The sequence below is a fragment of the Melospiza georgiana genome, chromosome 11, assembly GCF_028018845.1.
Source record: "Melospiza georgiana isolate bMelGeo1 chromosome 11, bMelGeo1.pri, whole genome shotgun sequence".
NCBI classification, from domain to species: domain Eukaryota; kingdom Metazoa; phylum Chordata; class Aves; order Passeriformes; family Passerellidae; genus Melospiza; species Melospiza georgiana.
The window spans coordinates 445,578-469,894 of record NC_080440.1 but is presented as its reverse complement, the minus strand read 5'-3'; the positions used below and the strand labels follow the sequence as shown (position 1 = coordinate 469,894).

At 48.7% G+C, this 24,317-nt stretch overlaps 3 protein-coding genes across 6 annotated transcripts in view; all 3 read left to right on the top strand.

Annotated features, from left to right (window-relative positions):
• IFT122 (intraflagellar transport 122) overlaps positions 1–13,727 on the top strand; it is a 29,994-nt gene extending 16,267 nt beyond the window's left edge. For 2 of the 4 annotated variants that reach the window (XM_058031833.1, XM_058031829.1), the window contains 12 exons: positions 2,553–2,719; positions 3,568–3,739; positions 4,300–4,402; positions 5,900–6,040; positions 7,000–7,097; positions 7,975–8,075; positions 9,215–9,380; positions 10,352–10,463; positions 10,865–10,993; positions 11,816–11,895; positions 12,528–12,692; positions 13,311–13,727. In XM_058031833.1, coding sequence (XP_057887816.1) covers positions 2,553–2,719; positions 3,568–3,739; positions 4,300–4,402; positions 5,900–6,040; positions 7,000–7,097; positions 7,975–8,075; positions 9,215–9,380; positions 10,352–10,463; positions 10,865–10,993; positions 11,816–11,895; positions 12,528–12,692; positions 13,311–13,400 — 1,524 coding nt within the window. In that variant the 3' untranslated portion in view covers positions 13,401–13,727. Of the gene's footprint in view, positions 1–2,552; positions 2,720–3,567; positions 3,740–4,299; positions 4,403–5,899; positions 6,041–6,999; positions 7,098–7,974; positions 8,076–9,214; positions 9,381–10,351; positions 10,464–10,864; positions 10,994–11,815; positions 11,896–12,459; positions 12,693–13,310 lie in introns of those variants that run through there. The other 2 variants (XM_058031830.1, XM_058031832.1) reach the window with 2 other exon arrangements.
• Positions 13,728–17,346: 3,619 nt separating this feature from the next.
• RHO (rhodopsin) lies at positions 17,347–20,046 on the top strand. The gene is made up of 5 exons (XM_058031904.1): positions 17,347–17,707; positions 18,620–18,788; positions 18,902–19,067; positions 19,288–19,527; positions 19,927–20,046. The coding sequence occupies exons 1-5, from the start codon at positions 17,347–17,349 to the stop codon at positions 20,044–20,046; spliced, it is 1,056 nt and encodes a 351-aa protein (XP_057887887.1).
• Positions 20,047–23,017: 2,971 nt separating this feature from the next.
• LOC131088281 (histone H1.8) lies at positions 23,018–24,122 on the top strand. The gene is made up of 5 exons (XM_058032203.1): positions 23,018–23,319; positions 23,397–23,529; positions 23,608–23,645; positions 23,724–23,795; positions 23,847–24,122. The coding sequence occupies exons 1-5, from the start codon at positions 23,038–23,040 to the stop codon at positions 24,120–24,122; spliced, it is 801 nt and encodes a 266-aa protein (XP_057888186.1). The 5' UTR covers positions 23,018–23,037.
• The last annotated feature ends 195 nt before the right edge of the window (positions 24,123–24,317 follow it).

Sequence of the window (24,317 nt, the reverse complement as noted above, 5' to 3'; positions counted from 1 at the left end):
TATTTGTTTGGAGATCTTTTGGCTTATAAGGGGAAAAGTGTTTCTGGCCTGGGTGTAACGGTGGCATTTTCCTTCAGAGTCTGCTACCAAGGCAGCAGATTGTGTTTTGTAGAGTCTCAAATATGGCTGTGGAAATTCAGGGCTTTTCAGTGAATTCTTTTAGTGGACCTTGTGATTACATAGTAATTTTCTTTCTTTCAAAATGAAAAAGTTTGGTTTTATGGCTCTTTTTGCATTATCTCATTTGGGAGTCCCTTATTGTTTGTTTGTCCTCCAAAGATGACAAGGTAGTACCCACGTTATCATGAAAATATATGGGTAGGAGTAAGTCAGATCTATATCGATGCATTTTAAAAACTGCATAATATGCTAACCTAGAATATTTTTGTTTACTACAGAATTTCTTCCAAAGATTCAGTGTCTTGGCTTTTTTTAAAAGTCTGTTCCATGTAGAATAAATTGAATATAATTCTGAAAAGTGATTTTTTATATGGTGATAAGGAGCATTACTTGGCTTTTAAGTCTTCTGTGGTGTTTTCTTATCGAAATCTCCGAGAATGCATGCACTGTTTAGTCTCATTCATCACTCATCAGAGCCCTATTCTGCCCAATCCAGGACAAAGAATTCACCATGACATGCACAGAAACTCTTTAGCAGAGATTCCCAAGCCATGCTGCAGAGATCTTTTTCTTCCAAGAGCTCAACAGAAACATTTGGGGGCTTTGCTGATGTAAGCCTGACTTCCGCTATTTTTGGCTGATGAGTCTTTGTTAGCTTCAGTGTTTTGGCTCCTCTTGAACATAAATGTAATTCATACAGGAAAATGTTCCCATAAGTCTCTGTAAGAATCTTTTAATTCTTGGCTGCAGTCATGTCTAAATTTAACCAGTAGAGAGCAAGAGGTCTCATGTCTCCTATGCTTCGGAGTGATTCCATGCTGAGAAATTTAAGGTACTTCATAAGGCAGCTTCTTGTGCAGGGCATGCACAGGACATGGAAGAGCATGTAAACCCCCCTTGTTTTCAAGTTATTTATCTAAGGAAAAATACATGGGGGAGGGGTGTGTTTTTGTGGTGCTGTTTTCACTGATGCTGCCAGAATTATTCAAAGGGACCCACAGAACCTGCTTTCTTGTGCATGACTTTGATGAGGTCTGGACAGAGGGTCCAGACTGGAGGCAGAGGTTGGGAGTCCTTTGATATGTGGTCACAGGCTCTTTATCACAGCACCAGATCACCAATTACTGGCAACTCACAAAAAACCTTTTATACTGTGGGAAGCTGAGCTTAGCTTTTGATTTTGGGCTTATTTTGGTGACCTAAGCTGGAAAAGTCGTGCCAAAAAGATTGTTTGACTTCACTCTGGAGTGCAGTTCTCCATATTCAGAGGCTGTTGGGATCCCTGTTAGCTGCTCCTGGAGCAGGGCTGTGCTGCAGGAGCAGGCCTGGGGCTCAGTTGGAGCTGGCACAGATGGGGTGCACTTCTGCCTGTAGCAGGGAGCTCCTGAATTGCAGTGCTGAAGCAGACCTGGTGTACAGGCTTTTGCCCATTTGTTGCTTTGGTTCTGTTTTTTTTAAACCTCAGTCAGAATTTGCTAGAAACATAGAGGATATACAGTTTTCCACTCTTTTCCCACCTGTAATTTCTCCTCTGTTCTGATTTTCTTTTGATAGAAGCTGTTTAATGGACAGTAGCCTGTTCTGTTAACAGTCAAAATTGCCCTTAATCGATCTTCTGGTGTTGAAGGGGGGGTTTATATTTTTTTCCTGGCACATGATGTCAACAGATGTGAACCATATGGTGCCAGAGCTTTAGTACTGGCAGAAGAAGCTGAACTAACTATTAGACATATTTCCAAAATGGTTGTCAACACAGGGTCCAGGCTTGGTGTTTGCATTCCTTCCACAAGTCCAAGCAGTGCTTCAGAGCACTCTCACTTTTGAGCAGCTGTGGTTCTGGTATTATAAAAGAACTTAATGGATATATTTTTTAAAATACTTTGTTTCCTGCAAAGATGCCAGTGTGTGATAGAGGGGATGTGCTGCTGTTGGCTGAGCGTGGGCTGGGACTGGGTTGTCATTGAGAAGGAATCCCTACCTGCTTGGCTTGCAAGAGAAGATCTAAAACTTGAAATTATCTATTAGAGTTTTAGATTAGTACCATTTTGTTTTGGAAAGGCTTGTTCCTGACAAGCTTGCAGAAATTGTAACTCGTATCCACTGAACCAGGCTTGGCAGAGAGCAGGAGGGGACATTAGGGTTGCCTCTGAGCACCTGCACTGTCCTTCTCTGGGCCTGGCCACAATCTTCTGCTTTCTTTTTAATTGAAAACTCTATAAATGTGAGACTTGCCATTGTTTCCTCCCAGACATGGGGCCTTGATGATGAGCTGCTGAAGGCTGGCTCAGTGCACGTTGCTCTCCGTGGAATATTTCTGTCCTTGGGAGGCATCATGATTTTCATTACAAAAGTCTTTATCTATTTTAGAGTTTAGACTGTAATGATGTTTGTGACCAGAAGAAAATGCAGACTTCTGTATTGCACTGTTGCAGGAATTTCTGGGATCTGGAGATCCCAAAGACACAAAGATGCTGATAAAAAAGCAGGCAGACTGGGCCAAGGATATCAATGAACCAAAGGCAGCAGTGGAGATGTACCTCTCTGCTGGAGAGCACATGAAGGCCATCGAGATCAGCGGGAGCCACGGCTGGGTGGATATGTAGGTTCTTTGTCTCCTCAGAGATAACACATAATAAAAGCTTGAATGAGATATTATGAATTCCCCGTAATTTTAAAATAAGACCAAATGTATTTAATATCTGCCTTTATATCAGGTTGAGTATCTGAAACACACCTATGATTTAAAATGTTTTAAAAGTTGCGTAAGTTTAGAGGGCAGGGCCATAAATATATTACAAAAACTAATGCGTTACAGCAATTAAGAGTATGCGTAGGTTTATCTACAATATGAGATTGTCTAAAACAGTCTGAATGCCTTCAGAGTGATCATCACAGCAGTAACTGTACCAGGTAGTCCAGTGCTGCTGTTGTCAGATGTTTAGAATAATCATCTAGGGGGTAGAGAAGTCACCTGGAGCACAGAGTCCTTAGAAATTCTGTGGCTGTTCCTGTCTCTGGTCATTTCTCATCACAGTGGGTGGCACTTTGTGTCATTTGCTGAGCTGCCTTGGGATCGTGGCCAGGCCCTTCAGGCTGGCCTTGCCTCTGTTTTGCTGTGTGGCACAGGGGCCGCTGTTTATTCAGGAGCCTATTGCTCAGGTCAGGGTTGGGCAGCGTGTGCCACAGAGTCATGCAGGACGTGCTCCCTCCTTCATCTGCAGAGTCTGAGATACAGAGCTGAATGTCTGAGCAAAGAGGGATGGAAGGGCTTTGAGTCTGCAAAAGGAAAAAGCTGTTTGGAATGTTTCCTGAAACTGCTTAAACAGTGTTGCATGGTAGTACTATTAGGATGTTTATTAAATGTTAACCGATTGAAGGTGAAGTTATGACAATAATTAAAAGGCAAAGCACCAAGGCAAACATCTGGCTTCTTTCTTCTGAGCCTAGGTTAATCGAAATTGCTCGAAAACTGGATAAAGCTGAGCGTGAGCCTTTGGCTAAATGTGCCTTCTATTTTAAGCAACTTGATAACCCTGGCTATGCTGCAGAAACCTACATGAAGGTTGGTGACCTGAAAGCATTGGTCCAGCTCCACGTGGAGACTCATCGCTGGGAAGAAGTGAGTGTGCCCTTGATCTGTGTTTTGAAAACCACTGCTTCTCATTGTCACTGGTTGCAACTAAAAAGGGAAGCAAATGTCTGGCTCCCCCAGCATTGTCATGAGGGAGGAAGGCTTCTGCAGAAGGATTCAGAGTATTTCAGTTAATTGTGTATGGCAGCATGCGTTTGGTGGTGGTGTGGTCTTCTGAAACTGAATCTAAACTGCATTTGTAGTGTTACTTCAATTTCTTTAGAAAATGCATTCAGTAAAAATACAAATATTTTTTGTCTCTTGCTGGGAAATCTACTAAATTTCCCAGATAATCACTTCCAAGTCTTTCTGTTTCAATAGTCAATCTGTTATTATGCTAAGCTTCTTTTCTTTTGTTGTTGATTGCTTTTTATTTTAAAACACATAAGTTTCATGCTGGAGAAAATATAGATTACACTCTCTATTCTGTGTTTCTGTTTCATTGTGAATTCTCTTAGAGCTGAAGGATTGATCCCATGGAATATTTTAAAACCTTTAACCGTTTAAACCGTGCAATATTCTAAGAATGAGCTTTTTATTTATGTCAGGCATTTGCTCTGAGTGAAAAGCATCCTGAATTCAAAGATGAAGTCTATGTCCCTTATGCTCAGTGGCTGGCAGAGAGTGATCGATTTGAGGAAGCCCAGAAAGGTGAGAATGTCACTGACAGATCCATATTTACTCCACAGTAGACTCTGCCCAGGTGAATTTATTATCAGTGGTATTCAAAACCAAATATAACCCATCTTTTCATACTGGTTTTAAAGTAACTGGAAATCTCCCTTTTTTATAGGAAAATGTGATGAATCTATCAGAAATTATGGCATCTAAATATAAGTCCAGATTTTCTATCTTGTTGTATATCTGAGTGTGGACATAAGAGGTATTTGGCATATAATCCTAACCGTTGTAAGATTTTTACCCCACAAAAAATCAAAATATGGCAGCTCTATTATAAACCTGAGTGAAAAACGTATTTTTTCCTTCTATTTAGACAATATTGGACTTGCACAAGTCAAGTTTTCCCGTTCCTTTAAGGTTTTTGCGGGGTTTGTTTGGCTTATAAGATTACATTTGAACGGAACTGTAAACTTTCCATCCTGTGGAAAGCCTTCAAAATTCAGTGCACAAGCTGCTGGAGAGACAAGGAGCTGTTGAAGTGAGCTGTGTGTGCAGTGCCTCGGCTCAGGTGCAGCTCTGTTGGCAGGTGGCCCTGCTGTTCCTGGGCCAGCCCGGATCCCAGCCTGGCACTGCTTGGCGTGAAGGGCCGGGCAGGGCCCGGGCTGGGCCTGCTCTGCCTCTGCCCAGGACGAGTTTGTGTGTTTTGGCACCAAGCCTTGAGCAGCTGGTTGAGGGGAGGGTTGTTTCTGCGCTCTCTGAATGCAGGTCAGAGCCCCATGTGCTCCACAAAGCTCTGTGCTGTGGGGCTCTGCAAGTGTAGGTGCCCGGAGCTGGAGGAGCTGGAGGTCCTATGGGACTGTTCTGGTCTCAGAACAGAATGTGAGGTCTGGTTCAAGCTGAGCTGCCTTCACTCAGGGGGCAGCAGTTCTGTGGGGCTGGGTTTTTTGGGCTTGGTTCCCCCTCAGCCCTGTTCCTTTATATGGAGACTGCATTGGCCAAATGCAGCTTGCCAAGTGGGAATTCAGGGTGTTACTTGGTGCATCAGAAAAGGAGATGCTGTTAGTAAATGACAGGAGGGTGTAGTAGCTGTACTCTTTTAAAGTATTCAGCACAATACTTTAAAAAGTATTCATACACACCAGAGCACTGGATTCAAACAATTTATTGTAGTTTTGAGTGAAGTTGGATTTGCAGTATTTGGAAATCACTGTTGTTTGTACAGAGATCCTAATCATCACAGCATCTTCTCTTTTCTATTTAAAAAACCCCAGTAACCCATATTATACATACTCCTTGAGCTCAAGAGTTGCTGAGACAGTGCAAAAGCTTCAAAATACCTGCAGGTTCTTCTCATGTTCCATTAGTGTCGCTGCATTCAAGGAGGAAAATAGCAGTGTATAATCCCTTTTATCGTGCCCCGGACAGAGTGTTTGCTATGGGCTGAATCGAGTGCTCTCAGTTCAAAACCATTAGTGTCCGTTAATTGATCTAATGGCGCAGTGAGCCCCTCTTTGTTTTGCTGGGCAGCGTTTCACAGGGCCGGCAGGCAGGGGGAGGCCGTGCGGGTGCTGGAGCAGCTCACACACAACGCCGTGCTCGAGAGCCGCTTCAACGACGCAGCCTATTATTACTGGATGCTTTCCATGCAGTGCTTAGACATTGCCCAAGGTGAGTCACCCAGAGCAAGTGTGTGTTTGTTACCGGGTTGTGCACGCAGACAAACAGCTCTGCATTGTGATAGCGGTGCTGCAGCTGCTTCTCCGCTGGGTGGTTTGATTTGGGTTTTTTAATGCTGTGCACATCTTGGGCTTGTGCTATTTTTGTAGTCCCCTGTTTTTCCCATGTGCTAATTTCAAACAAATAAACAAACCAGCGACATCAGCAGGCATAAGGCTCCTTCTGAAGTCGGGCTGGGATGAAAATCCTGCCTCCTGGGACCATGTATCCTCCTTCACCCTCCCACCACACCCATTGCCTGGAGGGTTAAAGTGCTGGTAAATAAAAGATGTTGGAGAGTAAATTACCTCAATTGAAAGGGAGGGAGGTTGAAAATTGTTTCTGCCAACAGGTAAAACTGATTGTTTGCTAGCTGTCATCTTGTCTCCAAACTGCATGTCACTGGGAGAGAGGTGTCAATAGGTGTAGTTTAGTGATAATGCAGAAGGTTGGGAATACTGCCTTTTGTCTGCTGCCTTTGGTTTTAGTTCAGCTGATCTGTCACCCCTCAGATGTTTGAGATATATGTCTTTTCCAAATGGCTTAGTAGTGTATTTTGTATTTGTGAAAGTTTTCAAAACTAATTGCATTTGTGAGCTCTGGCATTCCGGAAGAGGTTTCTAAGGATGCACACCTGCTGCTTTCTGTCTGTAGCTCATCTGTAGCCTCTGGCTGTGTTAAACCATTGCCTCACCTGTTCTGTGTTTTGCCGTGCTTGTTTCAGGCCAGAAGTTTGCTCAGAAGAATAGCAACTTTGTGAGTGTATGGTCTGCATGGGTGGATGGGGCATACTTGACCTGGTACTTATCTCCTCTGGCAGTGCTGTGCTAAAATGATAACAGGTTGTTTTCTCCGAGCTGAGTTCATAGACTTCTCTTTGAGACTGACACCAGTGCCTTTGCCTCCCACAGAGAATGAAGGCCAGCAGACTGAAATGTTGCAGAAGTTTCATCACTTCCAGCATTTGGCAGAAGTTTACCATGTCTATCACTTTATCCAAAGATACACTGTAAGATACTCACTTTAGAATTGTGTATTTATGCTTACTGAGCTTTTTTCCTTAGGGTGTCCAAAAATAACTACGGCTTTTCAGGCAATTAAATGTTGAATGTACATCAGTGATACTGTATAGTAACTTTACTTATTTATTTAACTTTATTTTATTTTATTATACCGTCTTCAGCTGTCCTGTACAAGAGCTTGCTCCTCTCTTTACAGCTGCAGGTTGGGCAGGGCTGTGCTGATGCCTGACCTCCCTCCTGCCCACGGCACTTTCTGCTGGTTGCCTTGGTTTGGTCCCATGGTACGTGAGCCTCTGCTCCTGCACAGGCCAGAGTCAGTTTTTCCCTTAGTCACTGGAAAACAGGGTTGAACAGAAGGCACATTAGCCCAGGGATTTCCACAGGGTGCTGCCTGTGTCACTGATGTGCAGTCACGAGTGAGGAGCTCCTACTAATTCCAGCAATCAGAGTCATGCTGCCATCACCCTTGGTGCAAATACCTGTTGTAGAACATTTGAGAGCCCTTGCTCTGTGCCCTTGCCCAAAAGAAGACTGTGCTGTGGAGTCTTTGCTGCCAGGCTACTTTAGATCTCACAGCGCTAGAGACTCTGCACTGTGGCTGTGCAGACTGCCCTCATTTTTAAATAACTTGTTAAAGGTTCTGTCTTAGCTACACTGATCTCTCTGTCTCTCTTTTCTGTGTGTATTAGGCATGAGCTTTGGTGATAAAGATATGCAAAATCCACTTGTTATGTTCTGTCAACACCTCTTTTCCCAACAGATGAAAGAAACACCGTACTAGAGATGCCTTGTGCTGTGTTGCTTACTGATGTAAGTTGATGGTTTTCCAGCTTAGAAATGTGTCTTATGTTTTTCGTACCACAGGAGGAACCTTTCAGCTTCCACTTGCCTGAAACCCTCTTCAATATTTCCAGGTTTCTGCTTCACAGCTTAACAAAGGAGACTCCTTTGGGGATCTCAAAAGTGTATCCTTCCAATATAGTACAAAACCTAGAAGTTATCATGTGATACATGAAAGGAATAACTGCTGTTGGTCCAAGGCAGACACTCCTGCAGGGAATCTTTGGTGTCACCTATTGGTTATCATTAATGGGAACTGACTTCTGTCCCTCAGGAATAATCAGCATCTTTGAACTGTTGTGTGCTGAGCTGCACTAGTTTGTTATTTGTTATAATTTTGAAAACCTGTGCAAATCAACTAATGTCAAACTCTGTTAGGCCACCTTGAGCGCCTGCCCCTCTGGTGTGTCACCCGTGTCAGAAGAGCAAGTTCTAGGACATCAGTCAGTGCAAAAAGGTGTTGGCTCCGAAGCCTGACAGCGTTGTTACAAGGAGACTGAGCTGAGGCAGAAGCAGGGAAACCCAGGAGGTGTTGCTTCCTGTGAGGCTGGTGTGGGCACATGCTCTGTCAGGCCAACATCTGCATGGCCTTGTTAGTCCTAGTGAACCTCTGGGAGTGCTTCCTAAAGGGGCTCTGTGAGCCCAGTGAAATTCACCTTTCTGTAAGAGATAGCCACAAGGCCACTGGATGCCATAGGGAGGTCTTGTCTTGTTTCACTTCATTTCTGGCTTTGGATGGGATATTAGCTTTCCTTTTCATAACTTCCCTGCTTAGAAATGTAGAATCTTTAATGAAGTTTTTGGTAACAGGCCTTGTGGTCAGTAGGTGTAAACAGCAGTTCACTCTGGTGGGAGGGAAGGACGACACTTGGTTGCTAACATGGGGCACACTCTTTCAAACCACATCAGGTGTATTTACTCAGTGTCAGTGGCTTACTTACACTGTAAAAAATGTTAGGATTTTAGCTTTTTTCTGACTGGGGGAAAATACATGCACCTCAAAATTACTGAAATATTGTAAATGGAGCCATAGCTGTGTTTATGTAGCATCATTTCCTTACCTTGCTAATAATTGCCCACAGATATTTTGATAGTCCTTTCACACATGTTTGTAAATGAAGTTCTGTAAATAGATTTCTCTGGTTAAAACCTGTTTGAAGTCCCGGTGTTGGATATGCTTCATTGCCAAACTTCTGTGATTAGACAGAGTATTGCGTTTTTTCATAAATGCTGTATGTATTTTTATTCCTTAATTAAATTATAGCAATACATTATTGGCCCTGGCAAAGCAGAGTAAAGCTCTTGGTGCATATAAATTGGCTCGTCATGCCTATGACAAGCTGCAGGGACTGCAGATCCCAGACAGGTTCCAGAAATCTGTTGAGCTGGGCAGCCTGACAATCCGATCCAAGCCATTCCATGACAGTGAAGTAAGCTGTAATGTGTTTCATGTTAATCATTAATATGTGGCCTAATCCTAGAATATGAGTTCCTGTGTGCACAAAACAGTCTGAAATATATTATGCATGGCTCTGTGATATAATTGTATTTCTGCTGGAAACACAGTCCTTTTATTGTTATTCTTCGAGTCAGACTTCCTTCTGCTCCTGAGAGCAAATTAAAATCAGCCCTCTCTTTGTGGGCAGCTTCCATCCTCCCTCTCCTCTCTTGAAGTCACCTTCCTCACTGCCTATTAATTCTTCCAAGCCCTTTTCTCCCCAGTTCACATGCTATTGTTCCACAGTCTTTGTCTCTCTCTCCAGCTGGAGGTCACTTTCATTTGTCCCACTCCTAACACTCTTCCCCTCCTCCCTCCATCCCTTCAGTGACCTTCCTTCTGTAAATCTTATTTTAACACCTTTTCTTCTTTCACTGAAGTCTGGCTTTCTGCAGTGTTCTATAAAGCCATGTCTCAGGGAGTACTCACTAAAAATAAATTGCATTGTGCCAGTGAACATACACCTGGCCTCCTGAAATAAGAGAAACACACTCTTTAAGAGCTGCTTAAAATAACTGTACTCTTGAAAAGACATGAATTAATTGGAGAACCTAAATTTGACCAAATCTTAGAGCAAAAAACTTTGTTTCAGTAAACTTCTCTTCAACTTCTTTTGGCCCTGTGTATTTGATGCAGAATTGTGCTTCTGTTACTGCAAAGGCAAGGTGAAAATTTAATTGTTAAAGTGGTGAAGGCAGCTATTTTTAATGGGAAAACTTGCTGTTTGTTAAAAAGGGAAAGCATTTTCAGATGCTGCAGGGTCTGATTTCACAGCAGTGCTTCTCCAGACTGGCGCTGGTGCTGTGTCGGTGTTGTCAGCCGAAGGGGCCCGTATTTAATTGAAAACAAAGAGCTGAGGATGTGCCGGTCTGTGGTTACCATGCTCTCAATCTGTCTTTGCAGGAGCTCGTGCCCCTGTGTTACAGGTGCTCCACCAACAACCCCTTGCTGAACAACCTGGGGAACGTCTGCATTAACTGCAGGCAGCCTTTCGTCTTCTCGGCCTCCTCCTACGGTGCGTTGGGACGCCGCGTTTGCTCGTGCTTTGCAAGTAGATAAATGTTAACAGAGTAGGTCAGTGCCCAATTCCTTCTTTCTGCAGTGCTGTTCGGCCAAACAAATGTTGCTTTACTGTTGCTAAATTTGTCTAAGTGGGGGTTGTTGGCTCTCACTGCAGAGCAGCAGCACAGCATTGTTGCATTGCCAGATACTGAAATGCATCTGGTGTTCTGTGAAGGTGGGCACAACCCTTTCAGAAGCGTGGGGGGTTTGGTTTGCTGCAATTTTATTTTATTAAACTTGTTTCATGAGAGAAGGTGGGCAGAACACCAGTGACATGAAGGAGCACAGTATCTGCAATGAGGCATTTCCTGAGTTCCTGCAGGTCGAACATTTCCTGCCTTTCCCTCCTTTTAGAGGTGCTGCATCTGGTTGAGTTCTATTTGGAAGATGGCATCACAGATGAAGAAGCTGTAGCTCTCATTGATCTCGAAGCTCCAAGAGTGAGTAAAAAAGAGAATAAATGGCAAGAGATGATGACTGACAGTATCCTTTTGATTAAATTTGGTTTTCTTTTCTTAGGGAAAAATTAAACCATTTAGAGTTTATTTTTTCCCCTTAGGTTTAAACCTTTCTGTCATATGACTGATGTAAGTACAATTGCATCTTGTTTCTTTGTTGTGTTAGTATAACAACCAAACCACAGTTTAACTAAACCTAATATTGTCAAGACGTTTTTCCATCAGGACAGTTTATTTATTATCCTGGCAATGTTTGTTTTTAACAGCAGAATGCCATGCTTTACCTTTTCTGTGTGAACTGCTTTCTGACAAGGATGAAGGGAATCTGGAGTGTGTTGCTTCCAATAACAGCTTCTTTTAGAGGCTGCCTTCTCCTAGCCAAGGGAAGTAGCAGTTCACAATTGTTCCTACTGAGATCTGGTTTGGAATGCTTTGGCATCCAGAGCTCCCAGTTGCTGTCGGGGTTATAGAATATGAGATTGATGTAGAGTAATGCACAAGAGCACACAAACTCTGACTAAAGCTGCCCAAAAATGTAACTTCAATAGATTGCTTCCTTTGCTCTGTCATCTGTGGAAGGGTAGGAGCTGATGTCATGCCTGGCTGTGGTCAGTCTGTTCTGGCAGTTCTACAGCACCTGCAGTGATAAACTTCCCCAGTCACTGGAAACCCCAGCAGGGCCTTCTTGGTACTTTTTGTAATGGTCTGTGCACTGTCACAATTTGAGATACTCTGAAGCAGCAAGGGTCCTGCTGGGGTGCTCTCATACTGATTCTGTCAGTGCTGGCTATGGTAAGCAGAGCCAGTTTTACAGGAATTATTGTCCTTCCTTAAGACATGCATACAGATGTTCAGAGTTTGAAGCTTGATGACAGTACAGATATTATTGAGGATGATGATCCCTTTACAGCAAAACTGAGCTTTGAGGTAAGAACTGTACCTGTGTCAACCAACAGAAAAATTTTAATAGAATTTTTTTTTTAATAGAAAATTTTACTTTACGAAGTCACTTTTCTGGTGTGTATGTGGTACAAAGAGAGCTGCAGAGCAGGGGACTGGGAGGGGGATGGCACTTGAGAGGGAAATGGACTAACCAGTTAACTCCTCCCTTAAGAACACAAACAAAACCCCTCAAAACAGACAAACAAACCAGCAAAATCCACACAAACCCCCCTCAAACAAACAAACAAACACAAACCTCGCAAAACAACAATGATTTTAAACCAAACGCTCCTGGAATTTTGTTTCCTCACCATGCACTGGTGCAGCAGCAGCACACCTCTAGAGCAGGCCTTACTGCAGGGTCTCATAGAGACTGTGAGCGTGGCTGTTATTTGCAAGGAGTTGTGTTAAAGGGAAAGGGAAGCTGACTGGAAACAGATGTGTCTGGATGCTGCTGTTGCTGGAGGTTTTGATGAAACTGACAGGGAGTTTGGTGGGACAAGGCTTGGGCCAGGTGTGCATTAGCTTTTTCTGCTGCATTTTACTTAGCTAAAAACAGCTTCACAGCCCGGGGGGGCAGCGTTTGGCAGGCGGTGACGGCGCTCTTTGCCCCGCAGCAGGGAGGCTCCGAGTTCGTGCCGGTGGTGGTGAGCCGCGCCGTGCTGCGCGCCATGAGCCGCCGCGACGTGCTGGTCAAGCGCTGGCCGCGCCCGCTGCGCTGGCAGTACTACCGCTCGCTGCTGCCCGACGCCTCCATCACCATGTGCCCCTCCTGCTTCCAGGTACTGCTGCACACACGGACACAAACGGCGCCCGCCGCTGAAACCGCTGCTCTGAAATGGGCTGGGCAAAGTCCTGAGGGGGGTACAGCTCTGAGCTGTGTGATAGACAGGGGGACAGCTGCCTTGGAAGACTTGGCCAGAGCTGAATTTGAGAAGTTGCCCTGACAGCAAGTCAGAGCCTCTTGAGCAAACCTTGGCTGACCAACAGAAGCTGATTTGTATTTATTTCCTTTTGCTCTGTCTCTCTGACTTGCAGCCTGGTCTAGCAAGGAGACTGTTGCCTTGTGGTTCACTCCTGCTCCTAAAGAGTCCAAAAGGGTCCAAACCCTTGCTCAGAAATAACTTTTTGAAATGCTGGAATTCAGTCGTGTTTGCTTACACAACTGCCTAATTGTCAATCCTTTTGCAAAAGTAGTTAGCAGCTCTGGCAGAGGTCTGTGAAGTTCTCGCTGCTGTGTTCCAGGCTGTAGCATCTCAGGTGACTGGAACCAAGAGGCCCAGTTCTCTGTGGTGGTACTTCCAGAGTGTCTGTGCTATTGAGTAGCCACTGAACTCAGTTTGCTTTTTCTTTGAGCAGGGTACAGGCTAACTTGTTTTAAATCTGTTCCTAATTAACAGATGTTTCACACAGAAGACTATGAGCTCCTCATACTCCAGCATAATTGTTGTCCGTTCTGTCGGCGGAGAATAGATGAGTCAAACCAATGAAGAAAACCAGTCTTTTACCTCAACAACAGACTCCCCTGTTGGCTTGGCAAAACCCTTCTTAGATCTGTAGAGCTTTCCTAATAACTTAGTTATGTCATCTTGTCTCATTTTGTATGTAAGAGTGGAACCAAATTGAAGAATTTTAACTATTTTTTTAAATTAAAACGTCTGTTTTTGTGAATGTGCTCTGCATTTTCCAGGAAAGCAGCTGAAGTGCCACAGAATTTTACAGGAACATTTCTAGAATCAAGTTCAGCCTTCAAGTAATTGGTTTTACTCCAGATTGTGCTCCTTAACACACACCAGTTATTGACAGATCTTCAAATAAATGGGACTATTTTTCACTATTTATTGTCTCAGAATTTTCTATAATACTCATGCTTCTGATCAGAAATTTCTTTTTCCTTTCTATTCTGTTTAGGCAAGAACAGCATTTAGAGCCCTTCAAATATAATCTGAAGAGTTCCACTACTGTTGGCACTGGGGGCATCTCACAGCCACCCTGGGGCAGGTGGTGGCTGAATGTGTGTGGAATTCACCTGGCTGAAGTGCAGCATGTGAGGCTGTGCACACCTGAGCTCCGTGCTGCTGCCGTGGAGGGCAGTGTATGGGAGAGCTGCTGAGCAGGGTGTCCCCAGCATCGTGTCAGTGCTGAGCCCGGCAGGAGCTCTGTGGGCATGTGGCAGGAGGCAGACATGCTGCTCTCTGCTGCAGCCTCTTGTGGAGGCGTGAGACACGGGGGGCGTCAGTCCCAGGCTGCAATGGCTCACTGTCCCTGCAGGACTGGGCAGGAAACAGGAGAGCAAAGGCCAAGAAACTCCTGTGTTGAGATAAAAGTGGTTTAATAGCTGCAGCACAGCTCTGCCTGCAAGCAAAGCAAAGCAAGAAGGAATTTATTCCCTGCTTCCTGGAGAGCAGGGCTCAGCATGAGTAACTGTCACTTGGGACAGCAAACACCACAAACACAACATCCTCCCTTCCTCCCCCTTTCCCTGAGCTTTTATTTTGGAGCACAACACCATCTGGAGTGGCACAGGGCTTTGGCCAGCTGTGCCAGGTGTGTGCCTCTGTTGCCAGCCCTGCCCGGCGTGCAGCTGAGGGGGACGGGGCAGGCAGGATGCAGCTGCTCTCGGTGTGTTCCCGTGCTGCTTCACACGCCAGCACCCAGCACCCACTGTGCTCTGGGAGGGCAGCGAGCTCCGTGCAGTGGCACCAGCGCACCCGGGCAGGGAATCTCGCCAGGAGGGACACAGGGTCATCCCAGCAGCAGGAGATTCACAGGGGTAACCAGCTTGGCTGGAGCTGGGCAGTGGTGCCTCTTGACTCTAATCTGGTATAAGCTGTGCCTGTGTTGCCACCAGTTCTGTTGTGATGGCAGCATGTCTGTTCCAGCCTGCCTTTACCCTGAGTGGGAAAGGACACGAGCAACTGGCTGAGGTGTCGGTGCTGGCAGGGCAGCTCCCACGGGAGCAGCGCTTTGCACGTGAAACGGGATGTCTGTCTGCTCGAGTTCCTCTGGAAAAGGAGACCCTGCAATCACACTGCTGAGTTTCCGAGTCCCTCAGTGGTTCCTGACCAAGTTTGCTTGATTTACCACTTTAAAAACATTCTGTTCTAATTACAGCTCGTCTGCTTTCTGACTCAGCTGTCACTGTTTGCAGTGAAGACTCTGCTATTGACATGGATAAACAATGCTGTTTGAGATGGGAGCCAGGGTGGAATTCAGATCCTTCTGGAACAGAGCTGGCTGTGCAGAGCCAGTGGGAATGAAAAATTATGAAACTGAAGAGAAAGGGTTTGCTGTGACACAAAGACAAAATGGACCAATGTTGTTTTTAAACAACTCCGTGAATATAGCCTAGCTTTGAAAAGTGTTTTGGGCTTTTCTGGGCAGAAGCACTCTGCATGTCTCGCACATACATGATGAAAGGTTCGAGTCCAGGCTGCCCCGTGCCACGGAGCCACCAGCTGGCTTCGTGCTGAGGAGTCCCTGGAGGTACAAGAGGTGCCAGCACGGCACTTGGGTTGGGAGTTGCAAGCAATTTGCCCCGTTCCTCTATCTCTCAGCTGCCTGCCTGTCCCACTGCTGCATCCAGCGGTGACGCACGCCAGCCCTAAGCTCTGCATAGCAGCTGCTACCTCAGCAGTGGCTTATTGCATCAGCTTAAAGTGTTTTAGGAAATAAACCTTTAATCCCTGTGTGCTCAGGTACAAGTGTAAAAAGCTGCATTTGCAGTTAGAAAATGGCACTGCTTTGGCCTTGGAAACAAGTGTGAGAAATTAATTGAGAGGGACTTAGGGTGAACAGAGTGTGTGTGAGGACCTGGTGTTTTCATGTTAAGGTGAAGGAAGACCTTTGGGACTGTCCAGAGACTGTGGCCGGCACTGGGCTGCCAGCAAGGTCTGCCCTAGCCTGTGGTGCCAGCACTTCAGCTCCTTCCACCTTCCCCACTTGGAGGGCAGGTTCCCGGCTTGGTCTCTGCTCTAAGGAGAGTACAGTGCTCTTTGTTTTTTCCATTAAACTTATTTCTGAACTAACTTACAAGGAACATTGGTGAAAACTAGGCCAGGCTGGAGGAAGTTTTCTAAGGCCAAGAGGACATGAACTTCTGCCCACCTCACACCCATGAGCTCCAGCAGCTCTGGCACATCCTCCTGTACTGGACGAGGCCCTCGCATTCACCTGCTCCTGGCTGTGGGGAACACTCAGCTCAGCCCTCAGTGCAGCCAAAACAGCAAGGGGAGCTGGGTGCTCAGCTCCCTTCCAGCCTCCATCACCTACAAAGGGGCAGAGCAAAGTCTCTCTTCGTGCTCACCTCCTGTACATTTTGTCCCACTGCCTCTGAAAAATTAAGATAACTCAGCTTCTGGTTGGCACAAGAAATGTTTCAAGCACAACTGAGTGCACGGAGTGGTGAGTCAGAGAGACATAGAGGGCACAGAAGGCTCCAACAATAGCCTTCCCTGTGGAGTTTGATAATTATGTAAGGTTTGAGGAGAGTGAGATTGTCTGTCAACCTCATGTATATGAAGCTGAGTGCTGGCTTCAGCTCTGAACATCCCATCAGTGCCCTGGTCCAACAGCCTTCTCAGCACCATTGCAGAATGATTCCAGTCCAGGACAGATGGACTAGGTTATTCATTAGCTGTTACCAATGGAGTTGGCATGACCCAAATCAGATACAGAGGGCATGGCCCAACTGGTAACCTGCAAGTGGGCCAAGTGTTTCAAGGTGGTGGTCAAACCTCCACAGCCAGATCCTGAGTAGAGAGGAGGCTGGAGCTTGTGGAAGAAGGTTTGCTCACTCTGCCTTCTGCAGCCTCCCAGAGGCACTGGCAGTATGTGGGGATGGCTGTCCAGTGGGGACTGGCTGGTCTCACAGACCCACGTTCCCCTTGTGAGAATGGGGCTGGGACATTCCTCTGTCACTGAGGAAGTGGAATTCAGGAACCCAGCCAGGCCACCATTTGCAGCCCCCAAACCCACAGTCTAGGGTTTGAACCACACGTGTCCCTCCTATTAGTGGGGAAGGGAAAGGAAGAGCTAGGCTGTGCAAGGGAGGTGCTGCCTGGTTTGAGCCCCTCCAAATAAATGGTGTGGTGCAGAACTACCTCTTTATATATATGTGACCATGAGCCATGGTCTCCAACAATGACAGCACTGGCCAGAAACTAGTGTCACCTTAACACCTTCCCAGGAAAGCCAATTACCCTGGGATGATTATGATTAATAATTCTCTAAACCCTAATCGTGCTGACACCAGTGCCTGGAGCTTACCCCAGGAGCACTTTATAAGAGGTGCCCCGTGGAGGAGAATGTAACTGGTTCTCCTTGGGGTGACAGTGAAGGCTGAGAGGTGGCAGGAGCTCCATTTCAGAGGCAATTTTCCCCTTGCACAAAAGAACTCCTGGAGTAAGAGCAAAAAGCGCCTCACAAACTGCAACCATGAACGGGACAGAAGGCCAAGACTTCTACGTGCCCATGTCCAACAAGACCGGGGTGGTGCGGAGCCCCTTTGAGTACCCCCAGTATTACCTGGCTGAGCCTTGGAAGTTCTCGGCGCTGGCTGCCTACATGTTCATGCTGATTCTGCTCGGCTTCCCCATCAACTTCCTCACGCTGTACGTCACCATCCAGCACAAGAAGCTCCGCACACCTCTGAACTACATCCTCCTGAACCTGGCCGTCGCCGACCTCTTCATGGTCTTCGGGGGCTTCACAACCACTATGTACACCTCCATGAACGGGTACTTTGTCTTTGGAGTAACAGGGTGCTACATCGAAGGCTTCTTTGCCACACTGGGTGGTAAGTTTTCCCAATATTCAAATGTCTTCTGTCAGGAATTTCCCTGGATTTTAGTAGTGGGAGGGAAAACACAAATGATCTTGGCAAAACATGGTACCTGTAGTGTCCTTGACCTGCTGCTGATGTGGACTGAGGCGATTTGCCCTGTTTCTGGGTAGGAGCTGAAGAATGTGACAAGTGACACATTTCAAAAAAACCTTTATTTTGGGAGCCAGCTGCTCAGTATCCTGAGAACCACAGTGCAGCAATGAAAAGCAGCCAACACCAGATTTTGCAGTTGTTGGATTTGTGCATCTCCTTGGCTTTCTGACTCGAGAGATGACAATTTTGTTCCTCCTATTTTACAGGGCTGAATCTGCCATTGGCTCTGGTGTGGTGCATGGTGGTACAGGCAAGCAGAGCTGCCTCTCCTCCCCATGCCAGCCTGGTATGGAACCAAACAGATGTGAAACAGAAATTGTGTGCCTAAAAATGTCCTCTTCCATTTGTCTCAGCCTTCAGCCACAGCTACTGTTTTACTGGTTTGGTCCTTGTGGCACAAGTTTCCAAGTGGGCAGTGAGGGGAAGTCCTGGGATGATGGGCACTTGCTTCATATCGGCGTGTGACCACAGGCTTGCCGGTGCAGATGCTGTCTGGGATGAGTGGTGGGATCAGCCATGAATCTCAAAACACTGCAGCAAAATGGTTCCTGTGGGTCAGCAGTACAGTGAGAAGGGGTCTTCTCACACTGTCCTACCACATCTGCCCTTGACCATTCTTCATTTTTCTTTCTAAACCCTTGCCAGAGATTAAGCTTCTGCCAGGGGTTGTCCTCAGGAACATCAGTCTCAGGAGACCTCATGTTGCCATCAGGGTGGTTTCTTTTCCTGCTCAAAGTCACTGTGTCCTTACTGTCCCCCTCCCTGGTGCAGGTGAAATTGCTCTCTGGTCACTGGTGGTCCTGGCTATCGAAAGATACGTAGTGGTCTGCAAGCCCATGAGCAACTTCCGCTTCGGAGAGAACCATGCCATCATGGGTGTTGCCTTCTCCTGGATCATGGCCTTGGCATGTGCAGCTCCCCCACTTTTCGGCTGGTCCAGGTAGGGAGGGCATTGGACCCAGCGTCAGGGGCGTGGGAGCCTGGCTGTGGCTCAGCTGTGGCTTCCAGGCAGTCTCCTGTGCTGGGTGCTGACCTGCTGGGCTCACCTTGCAGGTACATCCCCGAGGGCATGCAGTGCTCGTGCGGGATCGACTATTACACTCTGAAGCCAGAGGTCAACAATGAATCTTTTGTCATCTACATGTTTGTGGTTCACTTCATGATCCCGCTGGCGATCATTTTCTTCTGCTATGGGAACCTGGTCTGCACGGTTAAGGAGGTGGGTACCTGCCAGATGCAGTGCCCAGTAGGGCTACCCCTGTCCCCAGGGCTCAGGAATGGTGCCAAGGAAGGTCCTCCAGGGGCCAGCCTGGCCATCCATGAAGAGGCAAATCGCAAACTGCAGATGTGCAGCTTGACTGCCGTGAGCCCTGACCCTGTGTCCCTACTGGTGCAGCCCCCACTGGCTCCAACACGTTCCTGTGCCCTTCTGCCCGCAGGCTGCCGCCCAGCAGCAGGAGTCTGCCACCACCCAGAAGGCAGAGAAAGAAGTGACTCGCATGGTCATCATCATGGTCATCTCCTTCCTGATCTGCTGGGTCCCCTACGCCAGCGTCGCCTTCTACATCTTCACCAACCAGGGATCAGACTTCGGGCCCATCTTCATGACCATCCCGGCATTCTTTGCCAAGAGCTCGGCCATCTACAACCCTGTGATCTACATCGTAATGAACAAACAGGTAACTGGCAGGGTGCCCCTCCATTGTGTTTCTCTTCATAAGAGCAGGCAGAGAGTTACAGCATCTCAAGGTGCCAGTGGGCTGCGGCGGGGATTGTTTCCAGGAGATCTAGTCCTGGCACATGAGAAACTGACTGTGCAGCTCATCCTTGGTGCTGCATAAATCTCACAAGTGCAAGGCCATTCCACCTGAAGTGATGCAGGTGCTGGGTTGATGGAGGAGCTGTGATGGGAGCAGGCAGGGCTGGCAGTAGATGCGGTGGGCAGCAGACAGTCGGGCAGGAGACTCCATATAGGCACAGCTCTTCCTGCACCACAGTACTGCTGGGCTTAGAGACAGCTCTGCAGCTAGGGCTGTATGGTGTCCAGCTGGCTCACCCTGGGCTTCTCTCTCTCCCAGTTCCGTAACTGCATGATCACAACCCTCTGCTGTGGCAAGAACCCTCTGGGTGACGAGGACACATCTGCTGGCAAGACAGAGACCTCCTCCGTCTCCACCAGCCAGGTCTCTCCTGCATAGGCCCCATGGGAGCAGCCAGGCCCTGGGGTGCTGCCCTGGCAGCACAAACTTCACCCCACCGCTGCCACCACCTGCCCCTGCTTCACCATGGCCAAGGCTCTGTGGGGTGGGCTCCTCGCTCTGGCTCTAGGAACCCTGGGAACAAGGCTGAAAACGTGTACACATGTTTTGTAATTAAAATGCAAAGGCTTAGCTCCTCTGGCGTAAATCCATGCATTTCTGTTGACTTGCTGAGACCTCATGCTCCTTCTCTGAGTGCAGGCTGGGTCGGAGAGCTCATGCCTGGGGCCATGGCAGAGCTGTCCTTGCCTCCCTCAACCCACCCTAACACCACAGCCAGGGCACATTCTGCATCTGCTGCTGCCAGGGCCAGAGCTGTGGCCACTTTTGGTCCTTTTGTCAGAGATGGATCCTAGCCAGTGCTGCCAGTCGCTCAGTCCCATCACACTGTGTCTGCCCAGAGCACATTTGGCTGCTGTAAAGTGCCCTGGCTCTGCCAGATGCTCCCAGCTCTGGCCCTGTCCCACCTGCCAGAAGTCCTGGGGAACACTGTGATTCCTCCAGGGGGATGGGACAGTTAGCAGTGCCCGGGTCCTGCCTGGCAGGGAGGTGGCACGGCGGGCCCTGCCAGCATGGCACAGCCGTGTGTGGCCACAGCTCTCCGGGACAGCTCAGTGCTCGGTCCTCCAGCACTGGTGCAGCAGCACTCGGATGGTGTTGGCACCCTCAGCAGCAGCAGCTCCGCTCCCTGTCCCCCAGCACCCCTTCCCCACAGTCCTACCTCTCTTTCTTAGGCAGCTTTGGACCCCTCGGGCCAAGCCCCCAGCAAGCCTGCCCATTTTGGCTGTGGTCAGTCTGGCCTCGCCCAGCGGGAGGCTTTGGGTGGCTCTGGTGCTGCTGGGCCCGTGGGGCCGGGGCTGATCTCCCTCCCGCCGCAGCAGGCAGGACCCAGCAGCATATGGCTCAGCCACGCCGACATATGTTCCAAGCACTACGAGATGGCATATTGCAATTGTAGCGGTGTTCTTCATTTTTATTTTTAGCTCAGTTATACAAATAAGATGTTTTTCTCACTGTTCAGTGTTATCAACATTTGAAACTATTTTTGTACATTATTATCCTCTCTGATTTCTAATCCTATGCAGCTTTGCAAGGACTAATAGGGAACGTATAGAGCCCATGCGAGTTAAACCCTTAATAAAGAGCAATTTGCAAGTACAATTCTCTCATTATTTTTTTTTTATTGATACTTCTGCATATTCAGTGAAATCTAAAGATTAGAGTTTTATGAATAATTCAGTGTTTAGGCTGATGTCTGATTCATGCTCTTTAAATCTGGGAGGTGGTTTTGGAGGGAAGAGGAGGAAGGATTCAGTGCTTCTTTGCCGCCCGTGAGGCTGTGCTCCACAGGAGTGTGGTGATGCCTGGCACTGTGGTTCTCCTGCCCGTGGAGGACCAGCCCTGGCACAAGCCAGGCTGGCCCCAAGGCCTGGCCCCAAGACTGCAGGCTGCCCCCACGCTGTGACACCTGGCTGCTGCTGGTGCTAGGGGCAACAAGGGTTTGGGACCCTCCTGCCACTTCAGCCAGGTGCCAGAGGCATCACAGAGCTACCAGAGAGGTGATGGATGGATCCAGGATGAGGAAGTGCAGCCAAACCTTCTGTGGTGCCAGCCCCAGCAGCTCACTGTCCCCTTCCTGGAGAATTCAGAAATGGACTGGAAACAAGAGATGAACAGGCTGGTGCTGGTCTGGGGAGGAGGAGGGCATGTGGGGCTCCAGGCAAGGGGTCTATCTCACAGCTCCTTGCTCCAGACCTGGCTCCTACTGGCACCTCAGCCAGGGTCTGGCCCTTGGGCTCAAGAGGTGGCTGCACACCTTGGCAGTGCTTTTCAGGTCCATTGCTGTGGTCTGCTGAGATGGCCATGAGCCAGTCCTGCCATCATGTAATCCTGCTTTACAACTGCCTCACGTTTCAAACAGACAATGCACACAAAACCCCTGTGACTCCTGCGTGAAGTGGGCAGTCCCTGCCGTGGGGACATTTGCAGTGGGGATTGTTCTACACCAGACTGTGTGGGGAAACAGTGGGGTCTGTTTCTACACCAAAGAGCCATTGGTGTTTTACTCAGGTTCTCCTCACTGCACGGAGGGGTCATGGAACTGACGTGGCTGCCCATGTCCAGGGCTGGGAGTCCTCTCCCCTGAACATGGGATTCAGTGGGTGGATGCAAATTGTTGTCCTGATTGTGACACCTGGCGATGCTGGGTGAGAGTTGCTCCTCCTGCCTCTGCTGGCTAACCAAGCAGCTTTCATTTTCCTCCTTTCACTTGTGAAATCTTCTCTCCCCACCATTTTCAGAGTCCCATTTCCTAGTGAGGCCACACTTGGTAAGGGAGACAGCACATCCCACCTCCACACTGGCAATGGGGCTGTGTGCTCCGGGCTGGTTCCCTGTGCACCCCACAGCAAGTGTTGTCAGCAAGCTGCAGTCCCAGCACCCCAACATTCACCTTGCAGCAGGTAGGCACCGTTTGTCTGCCCGCTCAGGGCACTCACCCTGCAAAGCCCCATCTCTCATCCTTCTCCCTCCAGCCCCTCCCAAAGCTTTGGCAAAGGCCATTCAGCTTCCAGATCCTGGCTTCCACCAGGGCTTCGACCACAGCAATTAGCAGCTGCCAACCAGCACCTGCAGCCAGGCTGTTCATCAGATAAATTGGAGGGAGGTGAGCTGGCTATTGTAGTGGGGTTTGTGCTGCTGTGGGTGGAGGTGCTTGTGACTGCCTGGGTTTGTGTACTGCCATGGAGCCTCAGCTGGGTAAGGGGTCTGCAAGTGCTCTGGGTCCCTCAGAGCTGGAGCTTGGCTCATGCTCTGGGCTAGGGTGGCTGTGCTCCCCGGGGGGGCTGCAGGGGTGAGCAGGGCTGTGGCACCTTGGCTTCTGGGGGCTTTGAGGCTGCTGGGGGTGTGAATGTCTCAGGACTTCAGTCCCAAATGGTCCCTGTTCCAGCAGCCAAGACTGCTGGCACCTCTGTGCGCTGCCAGGCCTCGCACCCTCCAACCCTGCAGATGGTCAAGGAGGCACTGCGGGCCCACGACGAGAAGAAGGGTGCCTCTGTCGTTGCCATCAAGCGTTTTATCCTGGCCAAGTACCCCACTGTGGACCCCATCCGCCTCAAGTACCTGCTGAAGCAGGCGCTGAGCAAGGGGCTGAGCTGTGGGGACCTGGTGCGGCCCCACAACTCCTCTGCTGTGGGGGCCACTGGCACCTTCAAGGTGAGCCAGGGCTGCTGGAGCCACAGGGCTGGGGCAGGTGCTGGCTGGCCCTGTTGACACCTCTCTCTCACCTCCAGCTAGCACGCAAGAAACCAGGGCACAAGCAGCAGCTGGGCCAGACAGATCCTGACAGAGGCCAGGCCTCAAAGCCAGGACAGAAAGGGAGCACCAAGGATTCCCAGGCCCCCGTGGCAGGAGCACGACCACAAGGTAAAGGGCTGTGGGTGCTGTGAACGAGCTGGCGCTGCCTGGCCTCGCCTGGACTCATCTGCTGCCCTTCCTCCACAGGTGCCACCAAGCAGCAGCCCAAGGTGAAGCCCGTGAAGGTGAGTCGGGGCCAGCAGCAGGGTTGGGTGGCTTGTGGCATAGCAGCACCCTGAGGTGCTCCCCTCTCTTCCCTCCAGGCCCAGCCACGAGCAGCAGAGAAGCCCAGGAGCAATAGAGCAAAGCATCCCCAAAGTGCTGACCAGCCCCAGGCTCATGGCCCAGGGCCTTCAGGGCCCCCCAAGGCTGCTGCCCACCGCCAGGCCCCCCGAAAAGGACGCTCAGGACCCAGCACAGCTCGGGCTGCTCAGAACGCAGGGGAGAGCAACAGCGACAGCTCTTCTAGTGCTGGGGCAGAGGCAAAGGCCCCCAGGGGAAAGGGCAAGGGGAAGGTGCCTAAGGGGGCACAGCAGGAGGGCCCCCAGGCACAGGGAGGTCAAAACAAGGTGAAGAAACCCCGGGCAACTGCAGGAGCTGGGCAGGGGAAGGCCAGGGTGAAGAAGGCAGCCCCCGTGGCAGCAGACAGAAAGGCTCCTTAGGGAGCTTAGCCCTGCTTCAGTGGGTCCCAGGCCCTTGGGGTCTGTGCTGTTTTCAGTCCCCAGGCAAGGTTTTAACTCTGTGTTCACATCATCCTAATAAAGCTTCTTTACTTGCCACATGGAATGGCAGGACTGTTGTGAGTCCCTGTCCCTGCAGTTCCATATCTCAGTGCCAAAATCCCTTAACCTGCACAG

What these genes read in the sequence shown, in the direction of transcription:
- RHO (XM_058031904.1), top strand. Translation starts at nt 17,347, where the DNA reads ATGAACGGGACAGAAGGCCAAGACTTCTACGTGCCCATGTCCAACAAG. An exon ending in CTTCTTTGCCACACTGGGTG is followed by an intron (nt 17,708 to 18,619) that starts GTAAGTTTTCCC and finishes TCCCTGGTGCAG; the next exon opens with GTGAAATTGCTCTCTGGTCA. An exon ending in CCACTTTTCGGCTGGTCCAG is followed by an intron (nt 18,789 to 18,901) that starts GTAGGGAGGGCA and finishes CTCACCTTGCAG; the next exon opens with GTACATCCCCGAGGGCATGC.
- LOC131088281 (XM_058032203.1), top strand. Translation starts at nt 23,038, where the DNA reads ATGGTCCCTGTTCCAGCAGCCAAGACTGCTGGCACCTCTGTGCGCTGC. An exon ending in GGGCCACTGGCACCTTCAAG is followed by an intron (nt 23,320 to 23,396) that starts GTGAGCCAGGGC and finishes TCTCACCTCCAG; the next exon opens with CTAGCACGCAAGAAACCAGG. An exon ending in AAAGTGCTGACCAGCCCCAG is followed by an intron (nt 23,796 to 23,846) that starts GCTCATGGCCCA and finishes GCCCACCGCCAG; the next exon opens with GCCCCCCGAAAAGGACGCTC.